The following is a 17681-nucleotide window of genomic DNA, read 5'->3' on the forward strand; positions in this document are numbered from 1 at the left end:
CTGTCCAACATATGTCCATATGATTAGACAGAAAGTGACTGGACAATCCATTCAGTCCATTCTTGCTACACTGCAAATAAGGAATATGGCCTCAGACTACTCCAGAGTCACCAGCAGCTATCCCATCACCCATGAGGTAAAAAGCACTTAAGGAGAGCTAGCCTCATTCAGGAAGACAGAATACTGGAAAAGTACGCTGTGGGTCAACTTCTCACCTACCTTTTGTACAGTGAGGTGTCAGCAGGTTCCTGGAACAAGCTGCTCTCTTTTGACTGCTTTGAAACAAATCCATGGCATCAGCCAGCAACCTATTACTAAAGTCAGCGAACGGAGAATTCATAAAAACCTCCCAATGTCTAATCTATGTACGCCAACTTGTTCACCGCAACTGATTCGCTTCAAATACTTCATGTGTACATGTGTGGGGAGATGGTGACATAAAGGCAATGTCACTGGCCAAGTAATCCAGAAGCTCTGCATATGTGGGTTTATATCCAACAATGGCAGTTGGAGGAATTTTAATTCATTGGGTAAAATCTTGAATTGAAAGCTAGTCTCAGCCATGGTGATCATGACACAATGACAGATTGTTGTCAAAACCTAACTGAATTCACTTACTGTTCTTCAGGAAGAGAAACCTGCCATCTTTACTCATCTTGGCCTACATGTCATTCCAGATTCACAGTAACGAAGTTTTACTGCTCTCTGAAATGGCTGAGGAAAGCCACTCAGTCTAAGGGCAATGAGAGATTGGCACCCACATCCCATTAAAGAGCACTTAAATAAAGTTACTTTAAATATTCAAAACAAATTGCAATGAAATCTATATAACTTGTATTACTCTATGACTCCAACTTCCTGAATCTATTGTAATTGCTGAGGACTTTTAGGTCAAGCAATGATTTGGAGACTCTCTAAAGTTCTGAAGGTTTCCATATCACTCACAATCTGAGTAACCCAGAACAGGAGACACTGTCCTAGTTGGGGCCCAATCAAAATCTTGTACAGGGACAGGACAGTGTTCCTTGTTCTATCTTGCCCTAAGTCATCTAATAACCAACACGTTGGCCTCTCAGAATTGGCTTTGGATCTTTTGAGACTTGAACACTGTGACACCAGGGCATCTTTCCCTCTCAACTGAATTCAACTTAGAGTTCGACATATTGTTCTATACTTGCTATTAGTGTGATCACAATGTTGCATACTATGGGAATCATTTAACAGTAACTGCTGTTACTCATTTACTCAATGCAATTTGATTAGATTTCAGCATAACTATAAACTTGCTGACCAAACAAAATCCTTCAATCCAAATCACTGATGCCTTTGTTGAGGAGTAACAGTCCTAATACTGATCGCTGCATGAATATGCAGTTCCACCATCAAATGGCACTGCTCTGTCCTTGAAAGAACACCAGCTGTGTGCAAAAGTTGTCTACATATCAACTGTGGCTACATTTTAAAAGTAGTTTGTAGGCTGTGGGTAACACTGTGCTATTTCCTGAACAATGAAAGGTACAAATACTTTTTTTCTGCTTGTATCTCTATCACCTATAGTCAGTGTGCAGGCTATCAGGTGCTCCAGGTGTGTTTACTCGCCCATCAAGGCACTTTCAGGCCACTGTTCACCAACGGTTAAGAGTTGACAAGTTGATCTATGTACAGTAGCTCACACATGACGGCTTTCGCCCGAAACGTCGATTTCGAAGCTACTTGAATGCTGCCTGAACTGCTGTACTCTTCCAGCACCACTAATCCAGAAACTGGAATCATGTCCATACCATGTGCACATTATGATTGAGCATAAAGTTTGGCAAAAAACAGCAATGTGAAATGATGGGGGAAGCTAGCGCTGACTTGGTGAGATGGCTGGCATCGGTTTCTTGTAGAGGACAACACACTACAGGTCATTCTATTATCACACAATTGACAAATTGCGGACATTGTGTGGATAATACAAACTTTCTACTGAACGGGTGTAGCGATTTTCTTATTAGCGATCTTCTACAGTGCAATTTTCTATAGCAGTTTTCATAGCGCAATTTTCTATAGCACAAGATCACAGACGAATACAACTGTCACGAACAACCTGTAGTTGCAACAACAGTTTCTGCTCTGAAGCAGGAATGAATTGCAACCTTGAAAAGATACCACAGCTAGCATTAGCCCATAAACAATAAATACAGGTGGAGACCGTGTGGGTGAGTTTCTATTTTCAGCCACTGCTGAACATCAAAACAGACAGCTATAGATAGCAAGCTCCTGGGAATGAATCACACCATTTAAACTGTTTGGAGTGCTTGAATGAGCCACAATAATATTGGTTATATTTAACTTTGTGCAATTACTCTATAGTACAATTGGGAGATCCAATAGCATTGTAATATCCTTCTAAGTATTGAGATCAGATTTCTGTTCTTAATCCAGATAGTTGATTCACCTGCCAACAAGTTAGAGGCTAGGTTATGGGATGGGGAGGTGATGACCTCCAAATGATGTAAGCACATTTACAGGTCAAACACACTCTCTGCATATAAACACAACAGGCAGATTCACAGGCACTCAAAACGAGAACACACACTCACAGGAAGACAGTGTGTTAACAGTTCCATTGCTTTATAGTAGCAGAAAAGAACTGGAGGCAGATATCAATAGCTAAGTAAAGTGCAAATGAGATGTAGGTAGTAATGTTCTGATTGAGAAAGGTATGGAAACATGAGCAGATAATTCTTGTTGGGGTGCACAAACAGATGGAAGGAAAAGCACATTGTTTTAAAATTGATATTAATCACGCTTAGGAGGGTAAGTGGTGCAATGGGAATGTCATTATATTAATAATCAAGAGATCAATATTAATATCCTGAGTTCAAATGCCACCAACAGCAGTTAATGGAAATTAAATTTAATAAAACAAATAAGCAATGGTGTTTATTGATTGTTGTAAAAACACATCTGGTTCACGAAAGGCTCTTAGGGAAGGAAATCGGTCATCCATACCTGGTCTGGCCTTCAGAAGTCGACAGACCAAAGCAATGTACTTAATGCTAAACTGCCGTTGGAAATGTGGTTCAGTTCAAGGGCGATGAAGAACAGACAATAAATACTAACCTTACCAGTGACACCAATATCCCAGAGGAAAATTATTATTCACCCTAGATTCCAATACGAGAACTGAAAAAGTTTTTATTTGCTAAGCTTGGGTTTTCAATGATGGAAAACAGTCTTCTTATCAGCAGTTGACATGAACTGGGGGAAAAGCACAAGTAAGGTTGGAGCAGTCCCAAGGAGCAGCCTTCATTTGGTACCTGATCCATTGTATTGCAATTGCTGATCGGTTCATCGAGCTGGTTGATTTTCTTGCCTCCCTCCTGGGTGACACCTTCACTGCTGGGTAGCCTCTGGATGAAGTGTTACTGTTGCCATCTGCCCCGAATTGACACAGTTCTGTCTGTTGTGGCGGGTGGATCTATTTCCGGTTTTGTACTGTCGTGTTTGTTTATGGAACCAGCGGATGAATACCAGGCCTCCAGGAATTCCCAAACTTGGCTTTGCTTAGCCAGTCCCAGTATCATAACGCTGTCCTGGCTGAATTGGTGTCCTTTATTGTCAGTGTGTACCGATATGAGGGAGGACTGGTTGTGTCGTTCTGTTGCAAGAAACACTATACAAAGTCTTTGCCAATAGTGGGTACCCTATCAGCATCATCCGCCAATGCCTGGTATACAAACAACACCAGCTGTGCTCCCCCAGCACAGTGACCACCCTACCCTACATTAGAAACATGTCAGAACTAATGCCGAAACTTCTATGTTCTATGTCCTCTGGGAATAATGACAGCCACACTTTGCCAGCTACTATCCAAAACAAAAGACCCATATCCACAACATCCAGGGCAAATGAGATATATAAAACACCATGCAGCAACTGTGAGAAGCATTACATCTGACAAACAGGAAGGAAACTCGCCACCAGAACACACAAGCAACAAAACAAGACGACCAGTCCTCCTTCATATCAATACACACTGACAATGAAGGACACCAATTCAACTGGGACAATGTTACCATATTGGGACAGCCTAAATAAAGACAAGCTCAGGTATTCCTGGAGGCCTGATATTCATCCACTGGTTCCATAAACAAACACGCTGGAATAGACACCAGCGACAGACCACGACAGGACAAAACCGGAAATGGATCCACCTGCCACAACACACAGAACTGTGTACATTTGGGACAGATTACAATGAAAGCGCTTCATCCAGAGGCTACCCAACACTGAAGATGTCAACCAGGAGGGAGACGAAATGCTCATAGAAAAATCAACCAGCTCGGCAAACTGACCAACAACGTCAACCACGATCTGAGCTACAGAATCTTCACTAAATACATGGTGTCTCAGTGGTTAGTACTGCTGCTTCACAGCATCAGGGAGTTGGGTTCAGTTCCAGTGTCAGGTGACTGTCTGTGTGGAGTTTTCACATCCTTCGAGTGTCTGCGTGGGTTTCCTCCAGTGGCTCTGATTTCCTCCCACAGTCCAACCATGTACAAGTTAGGTGGACTGGCCATGCTAAATTGCCCATAGTGACCAGGGATGTGTATCTTAAGTGGATTAGTCATGGGAAATACAGAGTAGCAGGGATGGGGTAGGAGGGGAATGGGAAAGGGGATGGGTGGGCCATGCTTGGAGGGGTAATGTGCACTCAATGAGCTGACTGGCCTGTAGGGATCCTATGCTATTCCAGTTTATTTTTCTCAGTCTCGACAGTCCATTGATACCCATTAATCATGGCAACGGCACGCTGTATGGCCTTGAAGGTTCTTCAATCGTCAGACATCTATTATTAGAATCAGTTTTCTGGAATATCAGAGTCAGAGAAGGCAAATATGATGAAATCAGGTACCACATATAGAATGGTTGCTCCTTGGGGGAGGTTGTTTGTAAGGACCACATGCTTTCATTGCCTTTCCTTCTGGTATGTATAAAAGGAAGGCACTATTTTAAACTGAGGAGATGTGCAAAGAGATGGCTGCAATGTTTAGTGGAGCATATTGAGTGTTTTATACAATTAGCATTTTCCTGGAGTAGCAAGAGCAAAAGCAGACACAATGCAGCCATTGGGTTCTGAATTAAGATTTTGACTGGCCCTAGACCATGGCTTGTGCAGGGCTAGTGCAGCATGGCTTTCAGAGCAAAAGCATCAAAACATTTGTGTCGCTCTTTCCTGAACAGAGGTACGAGCAAGTCTCCAGTAATAGCTAGCTCACTTCTACTTGCTTTTCTCTGCAAGTCCTCCATTAAAACAATGTGTTTAAATGTGTTTAATTCAATGAAAAAACAAATGCTCAACCAATTAGTGAAAGACTGAACATAGATGTGCAGACAAGTAGGTGTCAATATCATAGAATTGAAAGAAAGAGAAAGAAAACAACTCATTGCGTCTGTGGTCCAGCCTGTGCTGTCAAACTGTTCCCCTGACATTTTTTTTCCATCTTTAATATACATATCTTGCCTATCTTTGTTTGTCCATTTGTATGGCAGAGAGAGATAAGAAGAGGCAGAGTTTAACATAAGTCAGCATTTCATATTTCCTAATTTCCATTGGTTAAAGACAATTGCTCATAATAAAGCTATTTTTATGAAGTAGAATGTTTCCTATTAACCTGAGCTGATCAAGTGATTTCGGATTTTGAATAGTTGAACTAAAGGGGCTTGATTTCCAGCCTATTACAGTGTGTCATGACAAGTGGTAGAGTTCCAATTCACAAAGACAACAACAAAAATAAAGCACGAACAAATGTTTACACATCACCTTTATTACCCTTAGGAAATCCTAAAGTGCTTTACAGGTGGCGAAATGTTCTTGAAATGAAACCACATTGTGAAAGCAAATGTTGCCACAGTTGTAGAAGAGATTGACCTGAGGGTCATCACATCTCAGGTGATGGCAGAGGTTGAAAAGGCAGTGCCTTCACACAGCCCTCAGGGAGTACAGGAATTGAACTCTCACTGTTAGCATCATTCTGCATTCACAAACCAATCGTCCAGCCAACTGAGTGAACCAATCACCACGTAGCCTATATGTGCACAATCTTCCATTAGGTTAGATTAGATTCCCTACGGTGTGGAAGCATGCCCTTCAACCAAACAAGTCCACAATGACCCTCTGAAGAGTAACCCACCCAGACCTATTCCCCCTATTCATGCACCTATCACTATGGGCAATTTAATTGGGACCAATCCACCTAACCTGCACATCTTTGGATTGTGGGAGGAAACCAGAGCACCCAGAGGAAACGCACGCAGACACCAGGAGAATTTGCAAACTCTACACAGACAGTTGCCCGATGCGGGAACTGAACACGGGTCCCTGGCGTGGCAAGGCAGCAGTGCTAACCACTGAGCCACCGTGCCGCCCTTAAGGTGCAGAATTTGTTTTATATGATGCTGGCAGTTGTTGAATACATAATGGCCATAAAATAAGATAGTCCCCTCTGTTATTAAAATCCATGAGCTCTTTTACGTTCATCCAAAAGGACTAAAACTAAACATTTCATACTACCTTGGCACCAATGGCATCATAGTATTCCCTCTTCCAGCACCAAGGATACTCAGCAACTAGCCCTAGATTGGGGCTTAAACCAATGACCATATACCAAGGCTGAGCCCTAAATGGAGATTGATGTATAAGCTGGCACTGATCCCTGCCAGAGCTTCTCATAAACCACAAAACCAATATCACACCACTGCTCAGAAATCACACCAATTTATTATCTTCACCTCAAAAACTATGCAGTCATAAGCTTCTTTCATAGCTGGGAATTGATGTTATCAGTATCTAACGCCTGGTGACATTCCTGAAGGAGGAACATCTTTGCAGGAAGATTATGATGGCAACACTACCTCAAGAATTAGCAGTAGTGATGCCGATAAGGCAACTAACACTTTAGAGCAAACTGCAGTGATTATAGAAGTTTATAGTCTGCTCTCTTTTTGAGTAGTGCATGTAATTTAAAGAAATAGTAATGCTCACTTTCCCAGATCAGTTACAGTAAGTTAGTGTGATCTTGTAAAACCCATAATTTAATGTCACAAAGTGCCTTTAAGAGTCCAAGAGAATCAATGTGCAGCTGTACATTGACTGACTCAAATCACAGCAAGAATAAAAGTTAGCGTGATTCGTTATTACCACATGTATCTAAACACAGTGAAACATTTTGTTTTGCGTGTAGTACAGGCAGATCATACCATATGAAGTCCATTCAGGTAATAGAACAGAGCAAGGAACACAATGTTACGACTGCAGAGAAAGTGCACAAAGAGCAAGGTCAACATTTCAATTTGAAACTTGAAAGGTTCATTAAGAAGTCTAATCACAGCAGAGAAGAAGCTGCTCTTGAATGTGTTAGTATGTGTTTAAGCTTTTGTATCTTCTGCTTGATGGAAGAGGTTGGGAGATATTATAACCGGGATGGCAAGGGTCTTTGTTGATGTTGGCTGCCTTCCCGAGGCAGCGAGAAGTGTAGATGCAGTCAATGGATGGAAGATTGGTGTGCATGATTGACTGGGTTGTGTTAACAACTCTGCAGTTTCTTATGGTACTGGGTAGTGCAGTTCCCCGTACCAAGCTCTGATGCGTTTGAATAGAATGCTTTCTATGGTGCATCTTTAAAAATTATTAAGAGTCTCTTCAGACATGCCAAATTTCCTTAGCCTCCTAAGGAAGCAGAGGCATTGTTTAAATAGTTTAAACAGCTAAATAGAAAATTATTCTGTCAACATTAAACACAGCATGATCTTCGATGAGTCTAAGTTGAGGCTAATGAAGTATTAGATGCATTGGCATCAATTTTCCACAGGTCCCTAAATTCAGGATATTTCCATCAGACTAGAAAGTAGCAAAGCTAACCCCTCTATTCAAGGAGGGAGAGAGGCAGTGAACAGGAAACCACAAGCCTGGTAGCTTGAAGCCTGATATGGTAAGGAGTTAAGAGATCAAACATTAATGAGATTACAGCTGTGCACTTGGAAAACAAAATAATTTGGAAGAATCAGCATGCTTTGTTGAAATGGAAAACATTTTTAACAAATTTATTAGACTATGAAGGAACAGCATGTGCTTTGACAAAAGGGAAGCCTGTAAACATACTGCACTTGCATTTCCAGAAGGTATTTGAAAAGGTGCTAAATCAAAGCTTATTGCAAAAAACAGAAGTTCCTGGTGTAAGGGTAAAATATTTGCATGGCTAGAAGATTGGCTTGCTAGCAGCAAATGGAAAGTACACATAAATGAGTCTTTGACAGGCATAATATAGCAAATGGAACCCCACAGGATTGTACTGGGCCCTCAAACTGTTTACAATTTACGTTGACTTGCATGACAGAAGTAAAAGCATGGTAGCTAAACTGAAGGATGATACATAGTTGTTATATAAAGTTATTATAGTTATTATATAAAGTTGCAGATAGGTTGTTCTGCTATAATGTGCATTTCTTCAACACAAATTTGCTGTAATGCCATTGAAGAATTGGGGGCGCTATCGGTAAAGTGTGAACTTGTAAACCATGCGTTGACTGTAATACAAATGCAACATCAACATTTAAGAAGTGTTTCTAAAACATGATTTTTCTATGAAGCGGGTTGCATAAGAGTGCAACCATCATGTTATAGAAGAACTGACTAGTTGATACGAAGTTATTCCTAACTTCAGAATATGGAGACGCAGAGGGTTTGAGGTGTTCCAGTGCATAGGTCATAAAAGGTTAATGTCCAGGTATGGAACATACTCAAGAAGGATGAATTGAACATAAAAGTACGTGATGCTTTAGCTCTACAGGCATCGGTGAGACCACATCTTGAATACTGTGTACAATCTTGGTCTCCTTCTTTCGGGAAGGAGTCTGCTTTGGAGACATTTTAGAGGAGGGTTACTGGATTGATATGTAAACTGAGTAGGTTGCCTTAAGAACGCAAGAGGCACAGGCTGAGCCTATTTTCACTGGAGGTTCAGAGAATGAAGGGTGACTTTGTTGAAGTGAATCCTGAATGGTCTTGACAAGATGGACACAGAAAAGATGTTTCTTCTTCTGGGTCAGTCCTAAACTAGATGCACAGTTTTAAAATTATGGGTCAGTCTTTTAGAACTGAGGTGAGAAGAAATTGACTGCTCCCAGAGGATTGTACAAATTTGGAACATGCTGTCTCAAAAGGCAGTTGAAGCGAGGTCACTGAATAATTTTAAGGCAGTGATAGATTCCTGACCTAACGAGAATCTAAGGTTATCCAGAACACACGATAACGTAGAATTCAAAATCTAACAGATCAATCGTAATCTTCTAGAATGGCAGAGCAGCTTCCAGGAGGTGGGAGGGCTACTTTTGCTCAAAATGTATACATTTGTATGTCATTTTAGCACAATTATTGGCTGATGGTTGATAAAGTACAGTATGAAAACCATCCAGTAAATTTAGGTAGAGTGAGTGTGATTTATATCACAAAGATTTCAGACAAATGAACTCTACAAAGTACTATAAATCAACTTCCACTTCACAAAACTGTAGAGGGTGAATATAGCATTCAACTTTGTTGTGAACTTAGATTTATACTCTAATCAAACTTAGTGGCAAAGATATATCTCACAAGTAAATCGATGCTATCTCTAAACCAGTCTTTTCCCATCCCCTTTCATCTAATTCCATCATATTCTTCTACTGACCCGACCTTTCATGTTTTATCCAACGTCTCAAATACACCTGTGCTAGTTACTTTAACCACTCCCTGTGACTGTGAGTATTCTTATTACTCGTGAAACCCCTAACACACACATCAGTAATTCACATATTTCTGACCTCTAGTTTCAACATTCCAAGTGGAAACATCTGCACTATGCCTACCTTCTTCAAGTCTTTCAGAATTCTAAAATGCTAAAATCTCCATCAAGATTCCCAGTTGCCAAAGGGAAGGAGTTCCAGCCTGTGCATTTTTTCCCTGGCAAATATAACCTGTCTGGTCCCATCTTCATAAGTCATTTCTCAAATACCATCCAGTAGCTATGTAGCTTTCTCATAATAACCAGAAGTGTTCACAGTATAAACCCAGCTAGAATCAGACTACAATGTTTATTTAGGATAAAAATAGGAAATGCTAGGTCCTCGTTGTCTACAGGAATAATGCCAGAAGACTGGAGGATAGCAAATGTGGTTCCCTTGTTCAAGAAGGGGAGTAGGGATAACCCTAGTAACTATAGGCCGGTGAGCCTCACTTCTGTTGTGGGCAAAGTCTTAGAGAGAATTGTAAGGGATAGGATTTATGAACATCTGGATAGGAATAATGTGATCAAGGATAGTCAGCATGGTTTTGTGAAGGGCAGGTCGTGCCTCACAAACCTTATTGAATTCTTTGAGAAGGTGACGAAGGAGGTGGACGAGGGTAAAGCGGTAGATATGGTGTATATGGATTTTAGTAAGGCGTTTGATAAGGTTCCCCATGGTAGGCTACTGCAAAAAATATGGAGGTATGGCATTGAGGATGATTTGGAGGTTTGGATTAGGAATTGGCTGGCTGGAAGAAGACAGAGGGTAGTAGTTGATGGTAAAGGTTCATCTTGGAGTGCAGTTACTAGCGGTGTTCCGCAAGGATCTGTTTTGGGACCATTGCTGTTTGTCATTTTTATAAATGACCTGGACGAGGGGCTAGAAGGTTGGGTGAGCAAGTTTGCGGATGATACGAAAGTCGGTGGAGTTGTTGACAGTGAGGAAGGATGTGGCAGGTTACAGCGGGATATAGATAAGCTGCAGAGCTGGGCAGAAAGGTGGCAAATGGAGTTCAATGTAGCTAAGTGTGAGGTGATTCACTTTGGTATGAGTAACAAAAAGATGGGATACTGGGCTAATGGTCGGATACTTGGTAGTGTGGATGAGCAGAGGGATCTTGGTGTCCATGTACACAGATCTCTGAAAGTTGCCACCCAGGTAAATAGTGCTGTGAAGAAGGCATATGGCGTACTGGCTTTTATTGGGAGAGGAATTGAGTTCCGGAGTCCTGAGGTCATGTTGCAGTTGTATAAGACTCTGGTGCGGCTGCATCTGGAGTATTGTGTGCAGTTTTGGTCGCCATATTATAGGAAGGATGTGGAGGCACTGGAACGGGTGCAGAGGAGGTTTACCAGGATGTTGCCTGGCATGGTACGAAGATCGTATGAGGAAAGGCTGAGGCACTTGGGGCTGTTTTCTTTGGAGAAAAGAAGGTTTAGGGGTGACTTGATAGAGGTGTACAAGATGATTAGGGTTTTTTTCCACGTATGGAGTCAGCTATTACGAGGGGGCATAGCTTTAAATTAACGGGTGGTAGGTATAGGACAGATGTTAGGGGTAGATTCTTTACTCAGTGAGTCGTGAGTTCATGGAATGCCCTGCCAGTAGCAGTGGTGAACTCTCCCTCTTTATGGCCATTTAAACGGGCATTGGATCGGCATATGGAGGATAGTGGACGAGTGTAGGTTAGGTGGGCTTGGATCGGCGCAACATCGAGGGCCAAAGGGCCTGTACTGCGCTGTATTGTTCTATGTTCTATGCATACTCATCAGGTATGGCAGCATCGGTGAAGAAAGAAACAATTAATGTTTCAGGTCAGTGACTGTTTAACTGCAGAGGAGATGTTCAACCTTATAAATATTTCCAATATTTTCTGTTTTTACTTCAAATTTTCCACATTCACCGTCACTCGCTTTTAGAGTTATACAGCATAGCGAGGGTTTGAGTTACATTCTACTTGGAGTGTTTCCAAACTAACATAATAGTCTTCCATTATCTAGTTGCAATGATCCTGCAGCCTCAACATTTCATGTATGGTGAGCAAAAGTAAATCATAGAACTAATTACAATGAACAAATCTAAAACTGATGCTCTGGTGATTAATTGAATACATCTTTCCCAAACCAGCAGAAATTATCAATTGCAACTTACGTTCTTGTGTACTGACAGAATCTCTAATACCTCTTTTATGCCTGGAATCACAATTGACACTCCATTTGTAATTTTCCTGCTTCCTGTTGCATTTGTCTATCCCATTTATAGCAGGAAAATCTTCATGAACCAAAAGACAAAACCAAACAAGGAAACCATCCTCTACCATGTTAGTAATCTTGATGACAACTCACAAACCAAAACTATCAAATTTAAACACTGAAATACTCCTGAAAGGTAATTCATAAATATATGGATTCAAGTGAGTTAACACTGCAGAATTTGTCCCCTATACCTCTTTGCCTTAATTTAACTCTGAGCCAGTTTTCCATCACCTGTCCAAATACTGCTCATGTATATTGCCAATTTTCATCCAATTATGCTCCTATAAAACACCTTGGCATGGTCTATCATATTAAATGTTCTGCATGAAATTCAGGTTTCATATCTACTGCAACACACTCTCAGAGTGAAAACACTGTCGTATGTTAAGTATAGCTGGAAGAACCTGTTATATTGCTAGTTGTGACGCACACCCAAATTGGTTGAGATGGCTTTCTGAAGGGACAGGGAAAGTACTGCGTGCAGCTTTGGTCCACTCAGAACTGGACAAGTAAAGCATCATAAACCACCTGGAACAGAGCTACACTTCCTCAAAACTACAAAAATCATGTGCTCACATCTCTGAAGTGAGGCTTGAAGTTTCAGTTGTGTGAATTGGGGTGACAGTGTTACCAACTACGTGAAGGCTGACACTTAAACAAAGAACAATGGATAAACTGGTAATCATGTCATCCATACCTCCTCACAAATCACAAGACAGCCACACCCAACATCACATCACTGCCTGAAAAGCATTATCGTATCAACCTCAAATTCACAGCTGACGGCCAATCTTATTAGTGAAACTTGGTGTAGTGGATGTCTGGTGACATTCCCAAAGGAGGAGGAACAACTGTGGAGCAAGACTACTAAGTGATAACTATCTCGGTATTAACACATGATCTGCTGTAATTGGGTAACCAACACCATAGAATACAGTTCAGTGACGAACATAACCTAAACTAGAAAGAAAACCTGTTTATTTGAAGAAACAGCAAAAATTTCACCTTTATTACCTCTGAAATAAAAATGATTTTTCTATTAGTTTAAAAAAAGGAACTGTATTCTTGCAAAACCTCATTTCCTGTCATAAGGTGTTTATATTATAACTACATCTGACAGCTATAGAACACTGTAGAAGGTCACCGTCACTGGTGGTCAGCACAGACAAGACTGTTGAATCTACATAATAGAGATGGGCAATAAATACCATGGATTAAAGGACATACCATACTGTCATTACAACTCAATACACTGCAAATCTCAATTAAACACATGATCCTGTAATGAAATAGCAGGCTAGAGAAATATTGGGGAGACAGAGCGTATACCCATTAAAACAAACACCAGGGTACATGGAAAAAAAAATTTAAACTAATAATTGAGAGTTTCTGATTAAGTGAATAAAAAAGTAGACATCCATAAAAAGAAGAAAATCCAAATGCTTTACAATGCACCAAAAAGCAATGGTATTTACGTAAGACATTTCCTGTCCATTGGATGCTGCAATGTAAGAAATAAAAGCACACAATTATTTGCCACTCTCAGAAATATGACAATTATTAGATAGTCTTTTCAATATTACTTTTGGTGGCGATGTAATATTGGTCAGAACACCAGGAATAACTACCCTGATCCTCTCTGATATTAAAGTCACATAGTTTAATATCTCAGCCAGCAGACAGCACTTGTGAAAAAATGCAGAACTCCCTCAGGGTAACACAAGACTGTGAAGCAAAATTCCTGAGCTCGAGTCTCGAGAATGAACCTAAAATCATCTAACTCAGAGTGAGGATGCAAACTGCCAAGCCCTGGCTGAACATGAATGAACATCATAACTGTCATATAAACATATACATTGATACATAAAGAAACAATGATAGCCACAGGGGAAGGGATAGAGAATAAGATGATGACATAGAAGAGCGAGAAAAGAGAAAAATGTAACTCCAAAACTATCACCAGGACATGTCACAATAATATAACAAAGGATGATGGATACAAAATTATAAATTGCTGGAAAAACTCAGCACATCTGGCAGCAATTTTTACAGAAATTTCTGATTTTGGTTCCAATTTCCAACATCCACACTTCTTTGAGTTGTTTTGTTTAAAGGCCTATAGATTTCAAGTCAAGTGACCCTTGTTATGAAGGAGGGTCACTGAACCCGAAACATTAACTCTGCTTTTTCCCCACAGATGTTGCCAGGCCTGCTGAGTTTCTCTAGTAATACTGGATTAGTGGTGCTGGAAGAGCACAGCAGTTCAGGCAGCATCCAACGAGCAGCGAAATCAACGTTTCGGGCAAAAGCCCTTCATCAGGCTTTTGCCCGAAACGTTGATTTCGCTGCTCGTTGGATGCTGCCTGAACTGCTGTGCTCTTCCAGCACCACTAATCCAGTATTTGATTTTCAGCATCTGCAGTCATTGTTTTTACCTTTTTTCTCTAGTAATGGCTGGTTTTAATTTGAAAAGTATCAGACGTCCAGAGGCCAGGTGCAGGACCTGAACTCAAGAGGCTGGAGGATTAGCGATCAGGTCACACGTTCCAAAGCGAGGATAGAGACACCCAGGGCCAGATGCAGGTCCCAGGGGGCGAGCGCTGAACAAGGGCCACAGCCTGGGGACCAGAGCCAATATGGGCAATTGTGGCAGAGTGGTAGTGTCCCTACCTCTGAGCCAGAATATCTGAGGGTTCAAGTGTTGTAGGTGCGTGTCCATGCCTGGATATGATGAATAGAATAACTTGAGAGGCCAAGGCAAGTGAAGACCCAGGGCTAAGGCCCATAGTCTGTGGCCAAGGGGCCAGGTCCTCAGAGCTAGAGTCAGGTGACAGGACCCAGGATCCGAGGGCAGCTCCCAGCCCCAGCCCCCCAGCCCCAGCCCCAGCCCCAGCCCCAGCCCACAGTCCCCCATCCCCATAGCCCCACATCCCCACATCCCCATAGTCCCCCATCCCCATAGTCCCATAGCCCCACATCCCCACATCCCCACAGCCCCATAGCCCCATAGCCCCACATCCCCAGCCCGAGCCCCAGCCCACAGTCCCCCATCCCCAAAGCTCTCAGGCCCCCATCCCCCATCCCCAAGCCCCAGCCCCATCCCCATCCCCGAGCCCCAGCCCCATCCCCACATCCCCACATCCCCGAGCCCCAGCCCCATCCCCATCCCCGAGCCCCAGCCCCATCCCCGAGCCCCAGCCCCATCCCCATCCCCATCCCCGAGCCCCAGCCCATCCCCATCCCCGAGCCCCAGCCCCATCCCCGAGCCCCAGCCCCATCCCCATCCCCGAGCCCCAGCCCCATCCCCATCCCCATCCCCGAGCCCCAGCCCCATCCCCATCCCCGAGCCCCAGCCCATCCCCATCCCCGAGCCCCAGCCCATCCCCATCCCCGAGCCCCAGCCCCATCCCCATCCCCGAGCCCCAGCCCCATCCCCGAGCCCCAGCCCCATCCCCATCCCCATCCCCATCCCCATCCCCGAGCCCCAGCCCCAGCCCCAGCCCCATCCCCATCCCCATCCCCATCCCCATCCCCATCCCCATCCCCGAGCCCCAGCCCCAGCCCCAGCCCCAGCCCGAGCCCCAGCCCACAGTCCCCCATCCCCAAAGCTCTCAGGCCCCCATCCCCCATATCCCATCCCCGCTGTGTGATTATTCACAAACTTACAGAAATAAGCCACCACCGGATCGCGCTTGTCATGTTCCTGGGCGGTGCGCAGGTAGTGCTGGATCGGTTTGAATTGCTGAGGCGCCGGGGGAAGCACAGGGAGCGGATCGGACGCCATCGACTCCGTTACCAGGGCTCTGAACCCTCCCAGCAACCGCTTCCGGGAGCAGGTGGCAGACCTCCCGACGCAGCGCCGCCGACTGGCCGGAGGTCCCGTCTACAGCCTCCAGGCACAGCGCCACTAGCTGATTGGAGGACTCAACCGCACCCTGTTGGTGACACGGTGCCGCCGCCCGTCCGGCGGCCCCAGGCTACACCATGCGGGCACAGCGCCACTTGCTGACCGGAGGACCCAACCACAACCTAGCGTTACAGCACCGCCGCCTGGCCGGAGAACCGAACCACACCGCCCTGACACAGTGCCGCCGCCCGGCCGGAGGACCCGGCAACATAAAGCACTGCGCCTCCTCCAGGCAACAACCTGCAACTGAAATGAAAGTTCAAGAACATCAAGTGAGAAAATGGATTGGATAGAAGTAGAATCCAGATATTGGTTTGACAAGCTTGAATTTCAATACTTGCTTTATTGATCAAAATATTATCAGTTAAACATAACCAGAAATAATAACATTTCACATTTATATCTCACTATTAAACTAGTAACATAACCAAAGGTATTTCATGGGTAACTTACAGAGGGACTTATTGAGTTGAAGGTCAATGCTGTGGAAGACACAGCTTCCAATGAAAAAGTGTTTAAACTTGGACATTGTCAAGAAATCAGATTTGGAGGAGTCTGCAGTGCAATGAAAAATCATGATAATACAACTGACTGAGTCACATTGTCTTCCGTAGGAGAGAAGACACCAGTCGATGTGAAGCAAGACACTAACAAGCGAAACTGTAAGACTGAGAATAAGTCATGAAGGCCGAACATTAATCAAGGGGGTTCTTTAATCTTCACAGACATTGGAAAAGTCAAATTGGCAAAGGTAGCCACAAGGAAGAATTCCTGGAGCGGTTTCCTACAGACAGGTTAATTTTTAATTCATTCATGGGAAGTGGTCATTGTTGACTGGACCAACAATGATTGCACACCTTTAATTGCCCAGTTAAGACTCAGAGCAAAAATTGTAGCGCTGGAAAAGCACAGCTGGTCAGGCAGCATCCAAAGACCAAGAGGATCAATGTTCCGAGCATAAGCTCTTCATCAGAATATAGGGTGGGGTGCAAGGGGACTGAGAGGTAAATAGGGGGGTTGGGATTGGGAGGAAGGTATGGGAATGCAACAGGTAGATGGAGGTGGTTGGTGATGGAGTGGGCAGAGTGAAGAGTGGAGTGAATATCCTATATCCAAACCTCCAACTCAGCACCATCCTCTTGACCTGTCCTCCCTGTCCATCTTCCTTCCCACCTACCCGCTTCACCCTCCCCTCTGACCTATCACCATCACCTCCACCTCCATCTATCTATTGCATTCCCAGCTACCTTTCCCCCAGCCCCAACTCCCACAACCCCACACATCTCTCAGCTCCCCTGGGACCCCCTCAAATTCATGATGATGGGTTTAAGCTAAAAACATCAACTCTCCTGCTTCTCAGATGCTGCCTGACTGGCTGTGCTTTTCCAGCACCATACTTTTTGACTCTGATCTCCAGCATGTGCAGTCCTTACTTTCTCCTAGGCAGTTAAGAGTCAACCACATTGCTGTGGCTCTGGGGTCACATGGATGCCAGACAGAGCAATTAAGAATGATATCTTCCCTCCTTTAGGGACATTAGCCAATCAGATAGGCTTTTTGTGACAATCATTCCAGATTTTTATTGAATTCAAGATCTACCATAGCAGGATCTAAACCTGCGTTTCTGGATGATCAGTATAGTAACAATTGCACAAATCTTTCGCCTTTCCCATGTTCCCAAACACACTGTGTTATGAAGCCAGCAA

General features: G+C 43.4%; 1 protein-coding gene across 1 annotated transcript in view; it reads right to left on the reverse strand.

Annotated features, from left to right (window-relative positions):
- The window catches only part of vta1 (vesicle (multivesicular body) trafficking 1), a 173465-nt gene extending 157557 nt beyond the window's left edge, over window positions 1-15908 (reverse strand). The window contains exon 1 of the mRNA XM_072580318.1: window positions 15735-15908. Within this exon, the coding sequence (XP_072436419.1) occupies window positions 15735-15852 (118 nt within the window). The 5' untranslated portion in view covers window positions 15853-15908. The remainder of the gene's footprint in view (window positions 1-15734) is intronic.
- Between the last annotated feature and the right edge of the window lie 1773 nt (window positions 15909-17681).

Source organism: Chiloscyllium punctatum, chromosome 11, assembly GCF_047496795.1.
Source record: "Chiloscyllium punctatum isolate Juve2018m chromosome 11, sChiPun1.3, whole genome shotgun sequence".
NCBI classification, from domain to species: Eukaryota; Metazoa; Chordata; class Chondrichthyes; order Orectolobiformes; family Hemiscylliidae; genus Chiloscyllium; species Chiloscyllium punctatum.